At 46.5% G+C, this 22202-nt stretch overlaps 1 protein-coding gene across 2 annotated transcripts in view; it reads right to left on the bottom strand.

The window, feature by feature from the left end:
• Positions 1–22202, bottom strand: part of fbxl17 (F-box and leucine-rich repeat protein 17) — a 199216-nt gene that overhangs the window by 175628 nt on the left and 1386 nt on the right. For both annotated transcript variants that reach the window (XM_030357699.1, XM_030357698.1), the window contains exons 2-6: positions 21662–22164; positions 21019–21405; positions 20342–20464; positions 19608–19865; positions 19149–19280 (exon numbers count right to left, since the gene is read on the bottom strand). In XM_030357699.1, coding sequence (XP_030213559.1) covers positions 19149–19280; positions 19608–19865; positions 20342–20464; positions 21019–21405; positions 21662–22144 — 1383 coding nt within the window. In that variant the 5' untranslated portion in view covers positions 22145–22164. The remainder of the gene's footprint in view (positions 1–19148; positions 19281–19607; positions 19866–20341; positions 20465–21018; positions 21406–21661; positions 22165–22202) is intronic.

Raw genomic sequence — 22202 nt, 5'->3', positions numbered from 1 at the left:
GGAGAGGAACAAGAGGGGAACTGAGGACATGGGGATAAAGGAGAGAAAACAATCCTTTATCCCCCTCAAGCCTTTCACTTATGCCCCTCTCCCTATTATTTTGGGGAGATGGTTGGGGATATATTTAAAGGAAATGCCATTGCCTTCCCATTAAATATATTCTATGTCATATATTCTGCCAGGCAGATGACATTGTCTAGATGAGCAGACCACCGGGGTCAGTCAGAAGCTCTCAGTGAAGTCAGGACGGGGGAGGTAAGAGGAAATAATGAGGATGACAGGGCAGGAAGATAGTGATACCGTAGCGTCAGACTAATGTGTACAATAAATCAAAATCTCTAATTGGCCAAAGGAATTCTACACTTACGTTGGCTTTATTTTTCTTAATGTATGGTATTTAATGTACCTCTGCTAGTCAATGGGCACAAACAGCATGCATTTAAAAAGCAAAGGAAAAATAAATCAGAAGAATTTAAACCTGATTCTTTTTACGGATTTCAAAAGGCAGCATTGTGTGTGGATAATCCAAATGCCAGTGTAAAACCTAGACACAATGGCCACTGTGCAGTGGAGCCTGCGGTGCGAGAGTTTCTGTACAGAGATGAGCTCTCTCTGAGATGACCGCTCGTACTTCTCCTTCTGACTCCCTTATCCAGGCCTCAGGGGCTGGGGGGGTGTTTGTGAATGTGTGTGCGTGTGCGTGTGTGTGTGTGTTTGTGTGTGTGTGTCCGTTTCCCCCCCGTGTCTAATCTACTAGACAGTCAGAATCCTCTGAGTGGTCTCTTGCATCACTGCCGGATGGAGCCACACTGGGCCTGGCTATGATGAGGCCCTATGGGACAGACGCAGGAGACCTGCTGCTTTCGGTGGACCACAAATCCACCGCAGACTGGCACCGATGTGGACCCCCTCCCAACCCCCTGCCGGCCTTAGCCGGACCAACACATGAGTCCGAGCTTCAGTGAATTCAAGCTCTGAAAGAAGCAATCATTAGAGTGTAGTGTGTGTATCCGAGTACGTGTCACAGCCACACCGCGACAAGTGAACAACTTTGCGGCATGTCATGTGCGAATGGATGTCGCTTCCCTGTTGACACAAAGCAATGATTGATTCAGAACATGACCTTCACAGGACAGAAATCAATCACTAACAAATAGGCATGCAAAAACTAACGGGAATTTAGGTCACTGAGGTACCAAACGTGCAAATAAACAATGATTTCTCCTGGATTATTTGCAAGCTGATGAACACAGTCCTCTGGCTTTGAATGTTAATGTAACTATCCATCAGTCGGAAGCCAATGTATCCCCCCCTCTCCACAAACGATCTGTCAATGATGTCACATCCACATCTTCCTGCTTTCAATCCAGTTAGTGTGTGCGTCGTTTAGGAAATGACCTATTGAACACTAATAAATGGATAATTATTTTATTATTCACCCGTATATTCTAATTGTTATTAATAAGTAGTAGTAGTAGTAGTAGTAGTAGTATAATTATGTTTATATTATTTGGACATTTTATTAGTGATTTGACCATAGTATAAATCAATCATGCTATTGAAAAACATTAATTATGTTTTTCAATATTGTCTCGATGTTTGCCCATTTGTCATACTATTGCTGAAGATCAATAAATACAATGGTAAAAAATAAAAACGATAATAAATGCCCTGCGACCAGCACATAAGCACGCTCCCCCTACGACATGGGAAGACAGGGGCCCAGTCGGCCCTCATCAGGGACCGAAAGCGGGCACCTTTTTATTCCAGAGTTCGAAAGAAAACTTGGATCAAACTTATTTCTCCTCATCCATCTCTGACTCTCTCGGCCGGTCATAAATCATCTTCGCAGTGCCAACTGTCATACCCCGTCCCATGGCTGTGAGGAGCCTGAGTCCGGGGGAATCTCTGCCCCCGCTGCCTGAAGCAAAAACACACGCGCGCACATGCACAGCTTTAACACCCACTCCCAGTTAAAGCCCTTCCAGTCAACCTTAAGCTCATTTATTTCCCAGGTAGTCTGGTTCCCCCATTCATTGTAAAACCGCCGGGGATAAACTCGTCTTTTGTCTGTGAAAAAGGGGAAATTGCACGTCGTGCTTCAATTGCTCGCCTGAACTTTATGACTAATGATTGTCAAATCAAATGACTAATTCAGTACTCGGAATGAATAATTTTGGGTTTGATAATCGCTAGTCGTAAAGTTCACGCAAGCGATTTAAGCATGACGTCTCATTGATTGATATCCAATTTCCAGACAAAAAAACTATCAAATTTGACTAACTACCAAAAAAAACGGTATAATGTTTTAGTTATTCTATCTATGCCAACAGTGTTTGTTTGATTCCTGCATACCTCATATTTGACACAGAGCTCGGATTAAATCCTACTAGATCGGTGGGCACACTCTTTAAAGCACGACCCAAGTCTGGTTGACACAAAATGAGACAAACCTTTTTAGCACTGAGGCCTCTTGTGGACCAGAGTCATAAAATTATTTGCTTGGCTGTGCTGAGTTCTGCCAGAGTGGTTCTGCGATGCTAATAAACTCCATTGGCGCCTGGCAGGTAATAGTGTGCTAGCCTAACTTTTCTACCTAGGCTCAGCACAGCTCAATCAGCCCCCGCCAGTAGGCCCGCGCCGCTACGAGTCCCCACAGCGCCGAATCAGCAACTCGCAACCGCCACGTGTTAGCGCGCGCGAGCACGCAACGGTACGTCAGGGATGGGGGATGAGATGAGCATGTGGCGAAGGGCGAGAGTAAGCGAGATAGAGAGGGAGAAGGAGAGAGAGAGATGATAGGAAGTCATATACGTGTATGTGTGCGTGTGTGTGTGCACGCATGCGCACGCACACACACACACACACACACACGCAAACAGAGAAAGACACACAGAAACACTCACGTGGAGTCTAATATCAGTTTGGTCCCCGGATCCCTTTAAGACACGCAAGAGACAATAGAGGGGGGGGGGGGGGGGGGGAATAAATACTCTGCTTTATTACGGAGATGCAGAAGGAGGAGCAGAGAGAAATGAGCGAGGGGACGCAGCGGAAAGAGGGACTCATGGTGGACCTGTAAGAAGCCGTGCTCCTGTGATCCATCCATTGTCTGCATTCAAACGCCAGGGACCCCCACAACCCCTAATACTAGGACCTATACAGAACCATGAAGGTAGCCCTCCATGCGAGACTCTTCTCCTCTTATCTCGAAGGCTGCATACGCGGCTCTCCCCGGCACGCGGTGCTTTGTTCGTTGTGCTGGCGGGGATCCCGCCGCCGCCCCGGTTATCACCGCGCCAGCCCCGAGACGGTGAACCAGCAGATGGCAAAGAGGAGTCGGGCTTAAGCGACTCCAATTACAAAACATATTAGTTTCACACGGTCGTGAGTATTAACAAACGTGCAGAAAGATACAATTAAAGAGTGAGATGGGGAGAAGGATCTCACTCTCTCGCTCGCTCTCTCACTTTAGCTCGCTCTCTCCGCCACTGTTTTAATGCTTTCTCAAGCAGTTCCCCCGAAATTCCCCCAAATCAGCAAGCCCCTCACACTGCTCTGCTCTCACATGCAGACATCAGCAGACGGCCTGGAGAGAGGCCTTCTGCACAGGCGTCACATCGTTTTTAAACACAAAGACGGTTGAAGGATGTTTTATCTTGAGGAGCATAGCATTAGACATTCTTCATATATGGAACTTTCAAAATGGACCATGGAAAAATGACCCGTGGAAAAGTATTTAACAGGTGTACCAGTGATCAGTAGTCATTAGTGTAACCGTTCAGCAGTAACCACCTCCGCTGGGTAAATACCTGGATAAATCCTAAACCTGGCCATTCATAACAGAAACGTATTAGGAACCGTTGGTATGACTAACGGGAAAGGCCTATGGAAAGACGGCTTATGAACTTAAGTGCGCGCTCGCGCTCTCTCTCTCTCTCTCTCTCTCTCTCTCTCTCTCTCTCTCTCTCTCTCTCTCTCTCTCTCTCTCTCTCTCTCTCTCTCTCTCTCTCTCTCTCTCTCTCTCTCTCTCTCTCTCTCTCTCTCTCTCTCTCTCTCTCTCTCTCTCTCTCTCTCTCAATGGAGATACTGTTGGAATAAGGACGAGCTCGGTGTCTAGGATCGCCCTCACAGATTAGGTTACCTCTGTCGTTGTGTTCAAACCCTATATTCCAGTTTAAAAATATATATATGTTCATGCTTTTTATGTGAATTCTATGTTAATGGCTCTCAAAGGGTTTACTCTAACTGTCTTCATGGCCGCAGGCCAACAGGTTTCAAAAGGGAATTTTAAATATAGAAGTTGGGTTTTTTCTTTTTAACCATTGACATTTCCATAAGGCTCAAGGTAGGTGTGTGTGTGTGTGTGTGTGTGTGTGTGTGTGTGTGTGTGTGTGTGTGTGTGTGTGTGTGTGTGTGTGTGTGTGTGTGTGTGTGTGTGTGTGTGTGTGTGTCCTAGCCCCTTGCTCAATGTGCATGAGAGTCTGTGTGGCATGCACTGTGTATGTGTGCGTCTCCAGTCTCTCCAGAGGCATCTAGTTTCCTCTCCAATAATACTTGTGTCACACTGACAGGATAACAAGACCAGTAGGGATGAACAGCTCTCTGCCTGTCTGCCTTTTCCTTTTTTTTTTTATCTTCTTCCCTGACCTCCTCCCTTCGATCTCTATAACCTAATTCTCCAAAGTTACACCCCCCCCCCCCCCACCTCATCCCTCCATCCAAGACATCTGCCCTCTTCTTTCTAGAACACACCGACCCCCCTCTTCTCTGAAAGCAGACGGATATTCTCACGATGACTGTGAGGAAGCCACTGAGAATCAGGTACAGTACAGCTTGTGTGTCGGTTTCTGTGTGTGTTTCTGTGTGCGTGTCGGCGTGTCTGCCTGCGTGCGTGTGTGTGTTCAAGCCCCAGTAATCGCACCCTATTCTGGCATGGCTCCGGCAGACATGGGGATACCTGAACAGATAACTAGGAGGAGGGAAGGATTAACAGAGGAAGATGGTGGAGATATCGATGGCGGGCCGGCGCGCTGTACAGAGGTCATACAGCGATAGGTTTCCCTTAATACCGCCCAGTCTGCATCCGTCCAGAGCACGGACAAGGAACCGTTTGTTTTCCAATAGACGCCTTCGCTTTGTGCCATGAATACTGTCCCGATAAACCTTACGAAAAATGTACTTTAACTGCGGGCTACTTGCTATTTTAAAAGTCGCAATGTGTAAGATTGAGCACCATCCAGTTGGTAGGTGGGAGACTTTCAGAAGTCAAACAAAACTCAACCACAGCGTTCTGTCCACGCTAACTGGCTTTGTGACTGTGTGACGTGAGCTAGCATGTCGTAGCCTAGCTGGGTGGCGTGGATAGTACGATTCTTGAATAATAGAGAGGTAGGATTTATTTGTAGAATTGATCCAAAGGGTGCACGCTATGGTTGCTTTTCAATAGTAATAAGAAGTAATAAATAAGTAGTTAAATCCTTTCTTTTCATTGATTTGTCACAGATTCCTCCATGTTACCTGACGTACAACCATAGGCTCCATTACAGGGCAAACAATGAGCAATAGTGTGAATCTCTGATTTTAGTCCCTAGTACCGAACACACACACAGTGACACACCCACCCATCCACCCACCCACGGCGGCGACCTTCACCTGTCAGGGAGGAGGCATATTTACAGCCACGGCCGCCCCTCTGCCCATGTTCAGCCATGGCTGTCAATCAGCACCAAACACCCCCCCGGCCACACTCCCCTCCTGCTGCTGATCCATCCAGCAGGCCTCAGGTGGGGGTGCACCAAGGACCCCCGCCACAAACACTGACATCAACAACAAGCCATTCATCATCAGGCTGTTACACTTTGCGCTGTTGACAGTGTGGGGACTTTGCGCTGACGCCGTGTCAAATAGGATGCCAATTACATTCATTTAGGTGTGTTGTTGACGGCGTCGACAAAATAAAGGTTATTTGGGCTCACATTTTGTTCATTGTCAAATGAGGTGTCTTTCTGAACTAACTTTGTATTGTGTGCACCGTTGAACTCGAACCATGCAGAGGCCCCATTTTCCCCTCAACTGAGGGGGAAACTGTCTAATAACATTCAGCTCAAGCAAATGAAACGAAGACCTAAGTTGAGGTCCCTGTCATAGATGATAATGCCATTGTGGAAAAATGGCCTGGCAGGTGATGGCAGGACACTTACCACCCAGGACATTGGGGTGGTGGTTAGGGTGTTGAAAGGTACTTGGTTCGACCCCCCACTGGGTCCGCTGACTACGTCCCAGATCACTATGAAAATGTCCCATTCAGCAGCCTCCAGACGGGCATCTGAACCCACCATCAGTCCCCATGGATAACAGCATCTGCTATTAATAACAAAAAGAACAAACTAAATCCCTTAGCCACATCAAGTCAAACTCGTGATCACAGTAGGGCGTCTGGCTACTTCATCACTGCTGCTCCGATCCTCAACTTTTTGTTCCACGACACCAAGTTGTTGCCTCGCATTGTTGACACCACCATTAGTACATCATGAATGGGTGAATGACATTCATTGATAATTAGTTGCCCTGTTTTGCCACAGGCTACATCGATAGAATTACAAAAAACTGAGCATTAACATTTCACCTCTGCACAAAAAATCCTGAACGAGAGGTTACATCCAATTAATTGAGACGAATATTCACGCATGACGGAAGTATAAAAGCTAAATTTAGTATCAGCTGTACATCTCAGGTAATCTATTGGCTGACATCTAAAAAATACACAACATTAACGTTCAAGTTTAAAAATAGAAAGTAGTTGGTATGCAAGCACACAAACATGGCTCATAAGTCCATCTCTTCACTGCAGTCTAGAAAAGTAGGGCAAATGCTGCAGGTAATAGGGCAGACACACACACACACACACACACACACACACACACACATACACACACACAGGTCTGATTGGAGGGGGCACTGGATGCAGCCCCCTGCATCTCAATGACAACCATCTATCCACCGGGATTTATCTAAATGCAAATCAGCTGCTTTCACTCAACAACGCACACATAATTCACTCCCCATGCCCCAAAATACACAATGCATAATACAGCCAAGCCAGCCAGCCAGCCAGCCAGCCAGCCAGCCCTTCAGCGCTGCCTTCTCTCCCGTCTGTGCCCTCTAGAGCTCTCTCACTCAGACCAAATTCACTTTTAATTGAGAGAGCTCATTTAGCAGGGCCAGAAAGCGTGTGGTGGGGGTGTCTTACGAGGGCGGTCGCATTCGGACAAGGGACAATAAAACCAGCCGCCATGTCCTTGAATGACGACCCGAAAAAAATAATAATAAATAAAAGCACACAGCTATTATTCAGGGCGGGAAAGAGTACTCTTCGCCATGTTCTAATTACGCCAAACAGCTGAACTCCCGGAGATATGGTGAGAGCGCGACGACCTGCCCAAGAAACGTTGACCACCGGGGGGGGGGGGGGGGGGGGGCAACACAGGAGGGAAGACATTCAGACCGGTCCTGCGGGTTAACTGGGGTCGTCATCGTCCCCCCCCGGATCCCGGCCCCCCTCCGGCCCTGCCACCCCCCCTAGTGCTTCCTGATGCTTTCCTCTTCTACATAGCTGTTAATTGGGCAGGCTGAGTGCACCATCAATCGATTGCTTGTCTCCACGCTATATCTTATAACGCCGTTGCACTTCCCGACGCCACTGCAAGGAAATGCGAAGTTCAGGAAGAGACGCTTCCGCGGCGGTGAGATGGCGTAATGGAGGACACAGCGGAGGAGGTCAGGGGCAGAGGACGGTTACGGCTTTGCCTTTCGGAGAAACATACGAGTCGCGTGACGCACGGCGAAGCCCTGCACGACAACGACCCAATACATGTGAAGCATGTAACACATGTATTGGATACAGTATAACGATGACAAATGACATCACTGGTATAATCAATGTATTTTGTAGTACGGGAAGATCATCAAACGGATAATTGGCGAGCGTCTCTCATGACAGCTCTGTTTTTCTGTTTTCTCCGTCTTAGGTACAAACAGAATTGTTTCCATGGGAGGGAGGGAGAGAGAGAGACATTGTCCTGATGTCCTCTGATTTGATCATAGGACGAGCCAACAACTCCTCAGCCCTCGTTCGACATTCACAGCATCGTGCCTGAGTGCACACAAAGGCAGCGATGACCACCAAACCCAGGAAGTGACCCCACACACACCGCGACCATGGCCTTCCCCGTTGGCTGCCGGCCGGGATGCCAAAATGCTCATTGACACGGAGAGAGATCTCATGGCATAAATTGGGAAAATAACATCCAAGTTCGATGTAGAAACTCGATCTAAATGACGTGCTGAGAGATGCTGGCAAGCAAATGTTGCGCTGAAAAAAGACTAAACCCGGAGGCTGCCACTGCCAGTTGTGTGCAGCTGAGACTATAGTGTGGTTCCCGGCATCCAGCTCTGTTGAGGAGAGAGCAATGAGGGTTCAGGAGAGAAGCCTGGCAGGCTACAGCGTATGCTGCGTGGCTCCTTCGGTCACAGTGTCCTTGAAAAGACACAGGCCACCGCGAGGGTAGGAAAGAGTGAGATATGCTGGCATGCTGGGAGGGGGAAAAACACAGGAATGGTACCGAGCGAGGGAAAAGACGAATATCTAGCAGTCTGACAAAGAGCAGCAGTTCATGAACAGAGCTGGGTTAAGACCCCTGTGAGTTTCCCCGACCCATATGCAACACATTCCATCAGGGCCATCAGAGATTAGAGATATCATATATGGTATAAGACAGAGAGTGCGATATAGTCGGGAGGAAATAAGAGGGAAATAACCGGGAATACGAGTATTTATATCTCTCATCCCTCTCTGCCTGCATGTAGCAGGCAGAGAGGGACAAGAGATATAAATAAACCAGCAACGTAGCACAAGGACAGAGGAGGCACGTGGGGGACAGGAACACAACAAGACACACACACACACAGAGAACAGGTGAGGGAATCCCGATTGTGGCGTGACCCCGTTAACCCGGGCGTCTCATTAGCGCCTCGTTACCGCCCGCGTTCTGCCGGCCCCCCATCCTCTGTCACACCTTCATTAAGCCCATCGACCCAGCGCGCTTATTAAACACATTCATTACCCCCGGTATTGAACCGGCGTACGGCCGCAAGTGCGGGGCCCAAATGCATTAAGAATGAGGTGGAGGAAAGGGAGGTAGCTGGAGACGGAGGTGGGGGTGGTGGTGTGAAATGGGAAAGGATATTCAACATGAATGATGGCGCTTGGAAACGCCATCACTGTAAAGAGACTGGGCAAGAACACGACAAACACAAACGACGAGTACCAGTGAGCGCATGTGGATGTGTACAGATGGCTGCGACTCCACAACCAGGCCAAGTCAAACCGCACCACAACCCTTTGTCCGGCCTGTCTGTCTGTCACTCGTAATGAAGTCAGGGATTGGACTCACTTTAGCCCCTCCATCAGAGTAAGACCACAGAGATAAGGCAGGGAGATGGATATAAAACCGCATGTGCATGTGCGTGTGCGTTTGTGAAGCTGGTACGGGGCAGGATAAGAGCAACCGGGGGAGTTGCAGAGAGATGGGGTAGAGAAAATAAGGAGTGAAGAAATAAAGTCACGCCGACAGCCAGGTAGACTATCTCTCCGGCTCAACTCCTCGTTCGATCTGCACCTCTGTCCTGCGCTGAACTGCTCTTTGCCTGAAAAGCCTCCCGTCAGCCCTGAACATGATATTTAGTATGGAGCCCACACACACACAGAATGGCCTGAGTGGGCCTCTAAGAAGAGGACTACTCCTGCCTGTGAACCACTACTTTAGATGATGATGTGATTTCTATCCATCTGAAACAAAAAGGTAAAGCCATCAATTGTGCCTGTTGTTGCGTGTCTTTGTGTCTGCGAAGAGCAAGAGAGAGAAACAAAGAGAGAGAAAGTAAACAAGAACGTAAGAGAGAGACCGACACAAAGAATGAGAGACAGACAGACAGACAGACAGACAGATAAGACAGCTAGTGAGAGAGCTAACGTGAGAAACGGAGACAAAGACAGAGAGAGGGACAGAGAGAGAGACACACAGAGCGAGAGGGAGCGGGTGAGGGGGGTAAATTAGTAAGCCCAGTCAATGTTTAAGGGGAGTGTATGAATGGGCCATGAATCAATGTGCCCCAGCGTGTCAGGTGTTCCCGCTGGGGTCTGCTGCCGAACCAACAGATTCCTTAAACAACGGTCTGGATGGAAAGAGAACAGCGGCCAAAGGCTGAAGTAGCCGGGACGATCTGATTGAGTACATCAGCCCATTTCCGTATTGACGCGGTCTAATCGCACTGTGTAGAACAGAAGACGGCTGAATAAATAGAGGAATACTCCTTCAACTTGTAGAAGCGGGGGCCCGAGCAGACATGCTCAATCACAGCGCTCAGTGACCGAGAACTCACGTCCTTCCAGTATCTGCCAAAGAATGCTAATGTGTCATAGAGACATTAGCAACCCTTGTTACAGCACTGCTTCATCAAGACTTTGAGGCTTGAACGCTTCCCAAATGTTCAGCATGTCACCCATATCTCTAGCTGGGGTTAGGTCGATTTGAAGCCCAATTATATCAACGGTGGAACATTTTAGTGTACCGGTATTTTATATTCATTCTTGAGTCTGTCCATTTGCGTGGGCAGATACGTCAGACTCAGTGGGCTTGATTTAAATTATTAAAAATAAAAATAAATTGTGTTGGATATTGATCATCAACATCTAAATCTCAATAAATAATGAATGTTCGTCGCACAATTACTAATTTTTTGTAATCTGTGGGTCAGTGGGAGAAGCAAGAAACTGCACTGAAGTAAGCATCCAGCCACAACTGAAATCATTGACTGGTCTAACATCACCCTCTGCAGGTGAAGAACAGCATTGCGTCCTTTAATGAATAAATACACCTTAGACCTGCTATATTAATTAATAAGCAAAGGCCCAAAGCACTGGTTATTTCAGGTTCTTTATTCAACCATAAATAATTAATACATAAGCAATCAGTAAAAGCAGGAGCGCTGATGCAAGACTAAACTTGAATCCCAGGTCTGTGTTAAAACCACGCTGTTCATCAGCACCCTTTGTCTCTAAACTTTCTGTAGGCCCGAGTGAAATTTAAACGCACCACCAGGGAAATCTACTAAATCCAAACATCCGAACGTGAAAAGTACTTTCACACTAATAAGCTCCTTTTTACTACATACTTTTACAGCTACTGCTACCACTTATGCCGCTGACGGTAATTCCGATACAGCCGCCGCGGGCGGAAAGGAAACCCCAGACGACAGTGGAAGCAGAGCCCCGCTTTTACGAGTCTCCCCAGCCCCTCGCTGCCCATACATACTGGGGATTAACAAAGAGCACATGGCTGAGGCCGTGGCACAGTCTGAAACACACTAAGAGGCATGTATGCATGGGCCTTCTTTATTGAAGTCAATGAGTCCTTCAGCGGTTTCTAGCGCCCTCTGAAGGCTCCGCGTCATGCTGAACGTTTTCGACTCATACGGTGCAGGCCAGGGTTTTCTTATTTTCATAGAACTGCGGTGTTGTCTGGTTTATATTGCACTCTGTTGCGATACATGAATGAAAAAGTCAACCAAGCTTCTCCCGTATATTCTGAGCAATGTACAATGATCGATTGTCGTCGTGGCTTAAGGAGACCTTGTGTTGAGTTGGCACCGCGAAGGTAATGTTACGAAGAATTTGAGAGACAACACGAACTAGCCCATCTATCCAAAGTGGGACGGTTTGCAGAGATGTTTTGGCTCCTTTACTTTTAAAAAGGTGCTTGTGTTCCTTTGGAGACAGGGAAGGGAAAACATATTGACACCGCCATTCTCTGCAGTCCAAGTAATGGCAGCGCTCATTAATGCATCGCATTAGTCCTCAGTCAGAGACAGACTGGCCTCTCTGACCCACGCACAGCATGTGCACACACAAATGTGTGCCCACAGAAATGTGTGCCAACACAAGCACACGCATGCACACATGCACCCGCACGCACACAGGCTTTCTGTTGAAGCCGATCAATGCAGGGGAATCAGATAACAGCACACAAAACAGGTAAAGCCTCCTTAAGGAACACACTCAACTGTAAGAAGAAAGAAAGAAGGAAACACTTAACATGACAACAACAACAACAAGGTGCTTATCAACATCAAAGACCAAGATCGATCAAACGGTATACAAGCAGAAAGGGGGGAGTAATAATGAGCAGGAATAAGGACGTAGGGTGTGGGGGGGGGGGGGGGGGAGGTCTAACGGGAGAACAAGGGCGGAGAACACGGTGTAATCGAGAGCGAGTGAGTGGCAGTTCCCTGACAGGGAGACGGCTGACAACCGAGATGGATGGTGTGGAGCTGCCCAACGCTAAATAATATACATCAAGGTCTAACCTATGGTTACATTCTAGACAAGGGCCGATGGGAGTGGGAGAGGGAGTGGGCAAGAGAGAGATGGAGAGTGAGAGAGAGGGACAGGAGTGCTAAGGGAGAATGGGTGAATAAGCAAGAGTGAGGGAGAGCGAGAGAGATAGAGAGAGAGAGACACACAGGGGAGGAAAGAAAGTGTTGGGATAAAGAAGGAAGAGGAGATGGAGAGAGAGAGAGAGAGAGAGAGAGAGAGAGAGAGAGAGAGAGAGAGAGAGAGAGAGAGAGAGAGAGAGAGAGAGAGAGAGAGAGAGAGAGAGAGAGAGAGAGAGAGAGAGAGAGAGAGAGAGAGAGAGAGAGAGAGAGAGAGAGAGAGATGGTGAGAGCGAGACAGTGTGCCCTGAATCTCTTGAGGCAATGAAGTCTATTGAATCTCCCTCGAAAGATGTTATTATTCGGTGGGAATGGCAGCGAGACGGACAAAATAAACATATGCCATTCAACATCGGAACAGAACCAACCCACTCAATACGGTCTACTTAACTACATGTAACTACTGGTGTGTGTGTGTGTGTGTGTGTGTGTGTGTGTGTGTGTGTGTGTGTGTGTGTGTGTGTGTGTGTGTGTGTGTGTGTGTGTGTGTGTGTGTGTGTCTATTCATAGAAAATCATAGTCAGCGTGCACAACCCCTCCAGAAGTTTCCAGTCCCCAGAATGCATCTGGCTGCTATTCAACTCAACCTTTCCCATGTGACTCCAGCGAGCGTGTATACCCGCCTGTGCGTCCGTGCGTTGCCGGTAACTGCCGTCGACTTTATAAAAACCGACTAGCATCAACCATCACCGCTGCCTCCTGCGGGGCTCCCGCTTTAATCCGGCTAATTAGATCTGCTCACGTCAATATACATTTCAATTTCAGATTATACTCCGCAGGATCTGAGGAGTCTTTTACATCCAATCAGACCCAGTGGGGTGGGGGGGGGGGAACAGAGGGGAAGATAGGGAGGGAGGAAGAGACTGAGGGAGAGAGGAGAGAGACAGAGGGAGGAAGAGAGAGTGTTGGGGGAGAGAGGAAGAGAGAGAAAGAAAGAGGTAGAGACAGCGGGCGAGAGGGAGAGAGAGGGGGGAGGGGGGAGAGGGCATTTTACCAACTGTTATATTGGTATATATATAAACTTGGTTGGCCTTGACGTCGGCCCACGACTCCTCCTTTTTCCTCCACCCTCATTTCAGCTCATGCAAACACCACCTTTCCGTTCTACATGCCCCACATATTAGGAGAGATATGAAGCAAAATAAAGAGGGAAAGCCGAGTTGTGGTTTTACATGCGTAGCCTTGATTAGAGTTAAATTGAGGGCAGGTGGTAATCTATACAAGGTCATCGTTCATCTCCACAATACAGCCTCTCACCCATCGTCTCCAGAATTAAAACGGTAAATAAGGCCGGAGCTTGCCTAACAAACGCATACGGGCCAATTCAGGGGAGACAGTAATCTCCTTAAAATGCAGTACAATCAAAAATGTAATCAAACTACATTCTTCTATTTCTCCATGAAGTAGATTCCTTTTTTAAATATTACGAAAAAAATCTGCATAAAGAGACAGTGAACCCAAAACCCAATTATTATTTTTTTATGTGGTAATTTGTCTTACATGATCGTCAGTTTAGTAATCTATGCCATTTTATCACTGTTGTTGAAATATGTCCCCAATTTAGAGAAAAAGGGGGTAAAATCAAATGTTTTTGCCATCCTCCCCAGAACACTAGGTGATCGTTGCACTCTGCTGCCAATATAGGTGGCGTACTTGTCGTGACTTGCCTTTTCTGAGGCACTCTGAAATCACGACCAGCGGCGTGGTTTGTGTGGACTTATGGAACTGTCTGGGCAGAGGTGGACTGTGCTGTACACGAGAAAGTTGAGCCTTTCAAACACTTTTTGAACGCCACGGTGTTTGTGGATGGTCTCAGAAGCATTTATTTATTACCCGCATCTGAGGGTTAGAATTCCTGGACACATAGCATAACATTATGGTGTGTGTCGATGGTGAAGCTCCGTCTGTGCAGCAATGTTTTTAATGTCCGCGCCCCAGTGAGGGTTAGGCTTCCCGGACACCTTGGGTATAATGTGTGGCTGTTCAAAATGTATACACAGACTGTACTAAAAAGTATCGACAAGTTTGCGTGGGTCACAATTACGGGGATATCACGCCCCCCTCTTTCCGAAAACTCTCTGCCCAAAAGTGATTTATATTAAAGCACATAGTGTTCGAATACCATCTCAAACAATGGGTTCACTTGCTCTAGGAGGGACAAAAAAGAAAAAACACAGAATCAGACGGAAAAGTTCCGAGTCTGTCTGACTGCACATCTCGGCGATTCATTGAAAGTTGATCCACATGGGGAGACAATGCGGCGAGCACTTAGATGATCCGGTCCACGACAAGTGTTAAATAAAAAACGAAAAAGATAAACAAAGGCGTTGGCTGCGCTCTTGATGGCCGCCTCTGACCCCGCAGCACGCTGAACAGAGAGGGAGCGGGCGGCCGGGAGGGAAAGAAAGAGAGAGAGAGAGTATTTCGGTATTCCTCGGCGCAGTGGTTTTGCCCCGTGGAGGTGCCGGGAGGGGAAAAGAATATGAATGGGCTGGAGATGAAAACATGGCTTGAAAGGCACCTGGTGAAATATCGTAATTCGGGCATAAATACGGGATGAATGGCAATAAAGAATGCAGGGGGAGACGTCAGGGGGAGGCAGGGCACAGAGGCACTTGACTGTCTTTCACACCAAGCACATGAAGAAGAAGCTTCACCTCGGGCTGCTGCGCTCCCATGCAACACACACAAACACTAAAGGTCCAACCAAACACACACACACACACACACACACAGGCACACATACACACTCACAAGACACACATATTCACAAACATTACACATTTTTATAAAAACATCATTATGAGAGCGTCGCCACCGGCGAAACCTTCAGAGCTGTTGCGAATCGGCTGTATTAAAAGTTTTAATTTTTTTGTCTCCGACCTCACGGTCGAAACCTCTGAAACTACGAAGTTTGTGAAGCCTATGTTTCCCCACTAGGGAGGGTTATGAGTTGTAGATCAACAAGCCTGCCTCTGGTCATGGTGAACGTCTGAGCAAAAACGCCCACAGGGTAAAAAATGTAGAAGGAAATAACGGCACATTGTCTGGCGTTAATGGAATGCATACATCCCTTCAGCTCCCCTTCGACCACAACAAACAACCATCTCTGATTAGCACGGTAGTTCATCACAACCACAATTAGGAGCGGTACATGACCGCCCCGCAGAATCAATTGAATGAAGTTGAATAAAGCGTACTTCAAAAAGAAGCTGCCTTCCATGGCAAACTGTTAACCAGTAACAGACCTAGTCAAGGTCTTAAAACCAAAGCTAGCCTTCCGGCATGAAGAGTTGCCGACCGCTGCAGCAGGATTGCAAGTATGGGAGTGTGTGTGTGTGTGCGTGTGCTTGTGTGTGTGTGTGATAATTTAAGAAAGAGAAAAGGGGTGAGAGATAGAGAGAAAGGTGAGCGAAAAGCCCAGGGTGAAGCGATGAGAGAAAAGGGGTGAGTGAGGGGAAATAGAGCTAGGAGAGGCACTTTTTTAATAAACAGGGTGCTTTATAGTCGTTCAACTTTAGAAGTGGGCTTGGAGGAGGAGAAGGAAGAGGATGAAGATGGAGGCTGAGGCCTCCTTCAGCCTTCTGTCATTGATTGGGAGAGACAAGGGACAGGGCCGCAGCGCCACAGAAGACCACATGCAAGCAGACAACGTATGGGGAATGGGGAAACTTGGCCTGGGGGGGGAGAAACTGAGAAAGGAATGAGGTACGCAGGATTTCACTCTCAATGACTCCTCTATCATAAACGCATCCTCCGTCAAATAAACATGGTATAAATTATGATCCTTTTTCATTTTCTTTAACCGCAACTTTATTATTGGGGAGCCACTGTCAATGCAGACTGAAATTAGAATTTGGATGCAATTATGTAGAGGTTTTAGCTGTACAGTAGAAGCACTCTGTATTTGGGAGGAGTTACAATTACAGTTTGTTACCCCATGTCATACATAAGGAACATAAACACAATTAAAATAAACTCTATTCTAAATCTCATGCATATTTGAGGTTTTACAAAGAGAGTGGAGAGAGAGACTACGAAACAGAGCGATCCTTCAAAATAAAAAGCAAAAACCATGACCACAGTCAAATATTTAATCAAATACATAGACTGTATTTGAAAAGCACCACTTTGTCTTAATGTGTCAGAAGCAATGAGGGGATTAGAGGTTTTATGCTGGGGTTTTCTAAATTCCCACGGGAAAGCAGCTAGACATAACAGTCCCCGCCCCCTCCCCCCGAAACACACTCAACTCAAATCTCTCCATCCTGAAGAAAGGGAGGCAAAGTGACTGAAATGAATACTGTTGCTGCTCCATCAGCAAAAATACCCTAATGGCTAATTTCATAGACTTCTTGGTTGATGAATAGGGGGTTTAAAGACTCAGCTATTGTTAACTTTTCTTAAAGCACTGTCATCACTTATGGATCGAGCAGAAAAGGGGAATGCATTTTGAAGAAACTTTGTGTGTTGGGACAAAATCTTTATCTCATGTTACAGTTTTCAGAGTAAACAGTGACATCTGCTGGGGATTTTTAAGGATATGGTACAACTGAAGACCCATCATACAATGCATTTAGGGCTGGATTAAGGAATATAAAATAAAACATTGTGGTTCTCAGCAAGAGGCCAGGCAGACTTTGATGAGGATAACAAGTAATGTTGTTACATTCAGCCAATGCAAAGTCCCAAAGACTCTAAATGTGTTGAGCAGGAATCCTTTTTTACCCATTATATTTTTGCACTGTTGCACTTTGACACAATCTTCTAACCTAACAACTATGAGTTTCATTTTGGAGGGGAATTCTGCCACTGCTTAATCTCCTATAAGGAAGTACGAATTACAAGTGATTTATCTAACGAAGTACAAGTGATTCGTTACTGTACTTAAGTTACCTTTTATCGTATCTGTACTTTAATTGAGTGTCATTATTTTGTGAGACTTTATACTTTTACTCAACTACATTTCGTAGGGGAAAATCTTACATTTTTTGCTCTACTACATTCCAAAAACTTGTCACGCGTGACCATAGACACATCTAACCATTGCGAACGTGCACTCGTGGTGGAATGTTGATATGCATATTTCACATGTCAGTCAGAAGCGGGAACACGCTTTTGTTTCACCTGAGTGCGTCCGCGGTGGAGAGGCAGAATACTGCAACTATTAGCCAAAGAAAGCGCAGCAGCATCTCTTTCTAAAAATATTGTTTACTCAGATTTGCACTAATGTTACAAAGGACAGTTCAGGAGTCCTCTGCAGTGTTATACTTGAAAGAAACTTGTTCTGTAAAAGTTTTTCTATTTTAACATATTTTTTGTTAATTATATTTTTGCATGGAAGTTCATTGTTCATTGTCTGCTTAGTTTTTATTGTGCTACAATTAAAAAGGTGATACATGATGAACAAGTGAAAAGAGCTTTAGTTACACTTCGACACATTGTATACAAAGATTCAAAATAGTGATCTGAGTCAAAGCAGAGGGATATAGCACCACCTTGTGGAATGTTTACAATGAATGCAGATCAGACATTAAAATCTAGTCCACACACGTTAAATTAAATTATAATCAATCAATATTTAAAATATATCAAACTCAGATATCCGATGTCTAAGTCTGAGTAATTCAGATACAAATCTTACCCTATCATTCCTCCCAGTGATTATTTCCCAGATAAAAAGGGTTACCACTAGGTTAGCTTCTTAAAAATAAATTTATAAGCCAGTCTTTTGAACGGCTCTTTGAAAAGAACGGCTCCTCAAGATCCGGCTCCCTTCAAAGAGCCATAAATCCCATCTCTAATCCAGGTGTACTCCCAGTAGAAGCTAAATGCTAAAAACAATGCTTGCCTGTCCAATAGTAATTAGGGGCGAGGGAGGGTCATCGGATCTGTCACTCAAACCTCTGCGCCAGTCGTAAGGAGATTTGATTCATGATGTTTAGTCGAGCTGGTGTTGACTGTAAGGTTGATGTTCTTTAACTTCTTGTATGATTGTTTCAAGTTGAAGTTCTAAATAAATGTAGGATCATTTTTATGCATGACTATTTTAAGGGTTGTTTTATTTTAGCTCATGTACCAAACATACATTTTCTGTGGCTGTGTCCCTGCACACACACGCACACACACACGCACACACCATTTAACATATCTTTACATCTATGTGGCTTTACTAAAACATATTTTCAACCTCACTTTGCACTACAGCACTCACCGCATTTTCTGCAAGAAATGCATTTTGCAAAGGATATCAGTATCAGATATCACAAATAGAAAGTGTTTTTTTTTTTAACCTTATATGAAGGACATAGCAAGACATTGGAACTACATTACACCAAATTACTTTTACTTTTGATACTTAAGTACATTTGAAGCCAAGTACTTATACGTTAAGTCGATGTTTAAAGGGAGTACTTCCACTTTTACTGGAGTAATATTTTTCACTAGGTATCTCAACTTTTACTCAAGTATGTGGTCTGAGTACTTCGTCCACCATTTGTTCTTGATAAACGACTTAAACGAATAACCTATCATCTAAATTGATCCACCGAAAAACACAAACAGCAAAAAGCCATAAAAAAAACAACAACACTGACCAGTTTGTTCTCTTGCATGTAGATTCTCTGCAGCTTGGGGCAACCCATGGCCAGAGCCACCACGCCCTCGTCCGTGATGCTGTAACACTGGCCCAAGTGCACATCCTTCAGCTCACTGCAATGCTCCCCCAGCTGAACAAATCATCAAAAAGAGTCTCATTAGAGTTCAATCACCAACTACTCTAATCCAGGGCTTGCTCACATGGTCCTTATTTGAAATTCTGTCTCATCTCTTGTTATCAAATGGATAATGAGGATATACGGATCTGACCCCACACAGTAGTATGGGACTGGCGAGACTGGCGATTGCACTGCAGGTCTCTGGAGCTAAAAGCAAAATACTGTACCGCATTTCATATTTGTATATTTAATTGTGCTTGACCTACACACTGTAGTGAATGAACAACTATATATTTATGCTACCTGTACATGTTTTCAAATTGGCCCACCGAAACCTACCTTTTTCAGCGCGTCGTCGGTAAGTTTGTCTTGGTTGCCAACATGCACCTTCACCAGCAGGGGGCAATGTGAGGCCAGGGCGGACAGGGACAGGTCTCCCAGCTGCTTGCAGCGATAGGCGGTGTACTTCTGGAGGCCGGGGCAGTGGGACGCCAGTGAGCACACCCCGTGGTCCTGGACGCCCCGACAGTCCGAGATGTTGATCTCGGTCACGTTCTGCCTCCGAGAGGCTATCTTCACTAGCAGGTCGTCATTCACCTTCGACGAATGACAACGGGGAATGGTGAGATTGTGCCAGACGAAGCGATAAAACAACAACCAAAAAAACAATACATGATGAGACCCACCATTTCACCATTTTAGCATAAAGTAACCATGTTGTCCCTACTGAATTGACACAACTAACTTGCAATCTTCAGGTCGCTGTGATTTCTAAGGTAAAGGGGTGTGTGTGTGTGTGTGTGTGTGTGTGTGTGTGTGTGTGTGTGTGTGTGTGTGTGTGTGTGTGTGTGTGTGTGTGTGTGTGTATATGTGTGTTTGTGCATTTGCATCAGTCTATATATGTGCATGTATCTACATGTATGTGTGTGTGTGTGTGTACGCGCGCATGTATCTGTGTGTGAGTGTGCGTGTGTATCTGTGACCAAGTATCTATGTGCATGTGTGCATGCGTGCATGCATGTGAATCTGTCCAAGTATGGGTGTGTTTGTGTGTCTTCTCGGTGCGGACTAACCTGCTGCAGGCCACTGAGGTCAATTTGCTTCCAGAACTGGAAGTCTAGGCAGAGGTCCCTCCAGTACTTACACACCAGAGAGGCACAAAGACAGCGTTCCTTCACCGTCAGGTGGGCAAGCACCTAGTGGAACACATTACAAGCCATCAAAGATACACGAACATGTGCATACAAATAGGGCAGGGCGTTTGTGTTCGACTCCCAGCAGAAATGTCCGATCTACACGCAGATTCAATGTTAGTCACTACAGATAAATGCATCTGCTTAATAGTAAATATACAGACAAATTTAAAACTATCGTACGCCATTATCTTACATAATGGTTAAACCCTAGGGGTGTAAATCTCGAGGTATCTCACATTTTTGATTCTCTAAGAAAGGCAGTGTGGGAAACGATGGCATGAAAGCAAAATAAGCGGTGTTTAGGAATATGTATTCTTTAATATATTAAGTTATTGGAATGTAACAGATGAATGTAAACACACAAAGGGAAACATATATGTAAAAAAGTATATGTTTATTTTTATTAATTCAGAATCAGAAATTAATACAAATCTTCCACTATCCCTTTAAGACATGAAATCTGCCGATAATCTGCCGATGCTGGCTACCAATTACAGGGTTTTTTTTGCAAAACACAAATATGAATGACCCTGTTGGGTGAGACGACCCCTGACCTTGAGCAGGATGGAGGAGGGGAGATGGTTAATCCTTAGCGCCTCCACAGCGTCTGGCGCCTTGACGTGGCCGTCCTCGTGAGGGTGTTGGCAGCAGGCAGAGTCGGAGCTCTGGGATGAATCGCCATGGAGTGCCACCCCACCGCAGCCATCGGGTGGTGAGGAGGAGGAAGAGGACGGGGGAGAGGTGGAGGAGCATGCGGGCGAGGAAGGGAGTGGGCAGTGGGGGAGGTGGCAGTGCCCCGTTCCAGCGTCCGAGGAGGCCTCCCCGCCCCCCGACGAGACTCCCAGTCCGTTCTCCAGCCCTCCGTCTGGGCCGGGGAAGGCACAGCGGGGCTGCTTACAGGGGGAACACCTCTGCACCTCTGAACACTTCCTCTTACACACCTGCACCAGGGGGAAACAAGCGAGACACGCGCACACACGCAGGCACACGCACTCACACACACACACACACACACACACACACACACACACACACACACACAGATAAGATCTGTGATTCATGGCCTACTTTCTAAATGATTAGAAAATAGGTTTAAATGTTGTAAGATCATCAAGGAATAATAATAAAGTAATAGGGGTTTTACAGTTATCATGATACAGGTAACAACTCAGCATGTTGCCCACAGCCCTGACGTACCATCTCAGTGTAGTGGCTGGTGCTGCCAACAGTAGGTATTGGCACGGCCACAGACACCCCTGCAGACCGGAAGATGGCCGGCCCTGGGATCAGCTTGGCGGGGACCGTCGACAGCAGAGACCTCCCCTGGCCTTCCCAGATAGCCAGGTCCCGGGGCGACAACAGGAACTTGGCGCAGTCCTCGGGGGACGCTAGTACTGCGTAGCGCCCAGCGAGCTTCGAGGCAGCAGCCGCGCTGATGTCAACCCCCCCGACGTACGGGACGCTGATACCACCGTTGCCGAGACAGTGTCCGCCGCTGCCGTTGATGGCGGTTTCAAGGTGGTAGCTGTCGTCGTCAACGCTGTTTCCGTTGCCGTGGATGATGAAGCACAGCATGCAGGGCCCCTGCAGGAAGCAATTCCTCTTCTTCTTCTTTCTGTGATGTTGCTTGGTGGTTCTTTTCTTCAGGCGGTAACCATTTTTAGAGAGAAGATGGCCCATATAGATGACTCAAAGAGACTCTGTTGGGACATAAGAAGGCATTGGTCATGGTTTACTT

The sequence above is a fragment of the Gadus morhua genome, chromosome 6 (genome assembly GCF_902167405.1).
Source record: "Gadus morhua chromosome 6, gadMor3.0, whole genome shotgun sequence".
In the NCBI taxonomy this organism is placed as follows: Eukaryota; Metazoa; Chordata; class Actinopteri; order Gadiformes; family Gadidae; genus Gadus; species Gadus morhua.
Note: the sequence above shows the minus strand (reverse complement) of the source record. Positions and strands in the feature narration are given on the sequence as shown.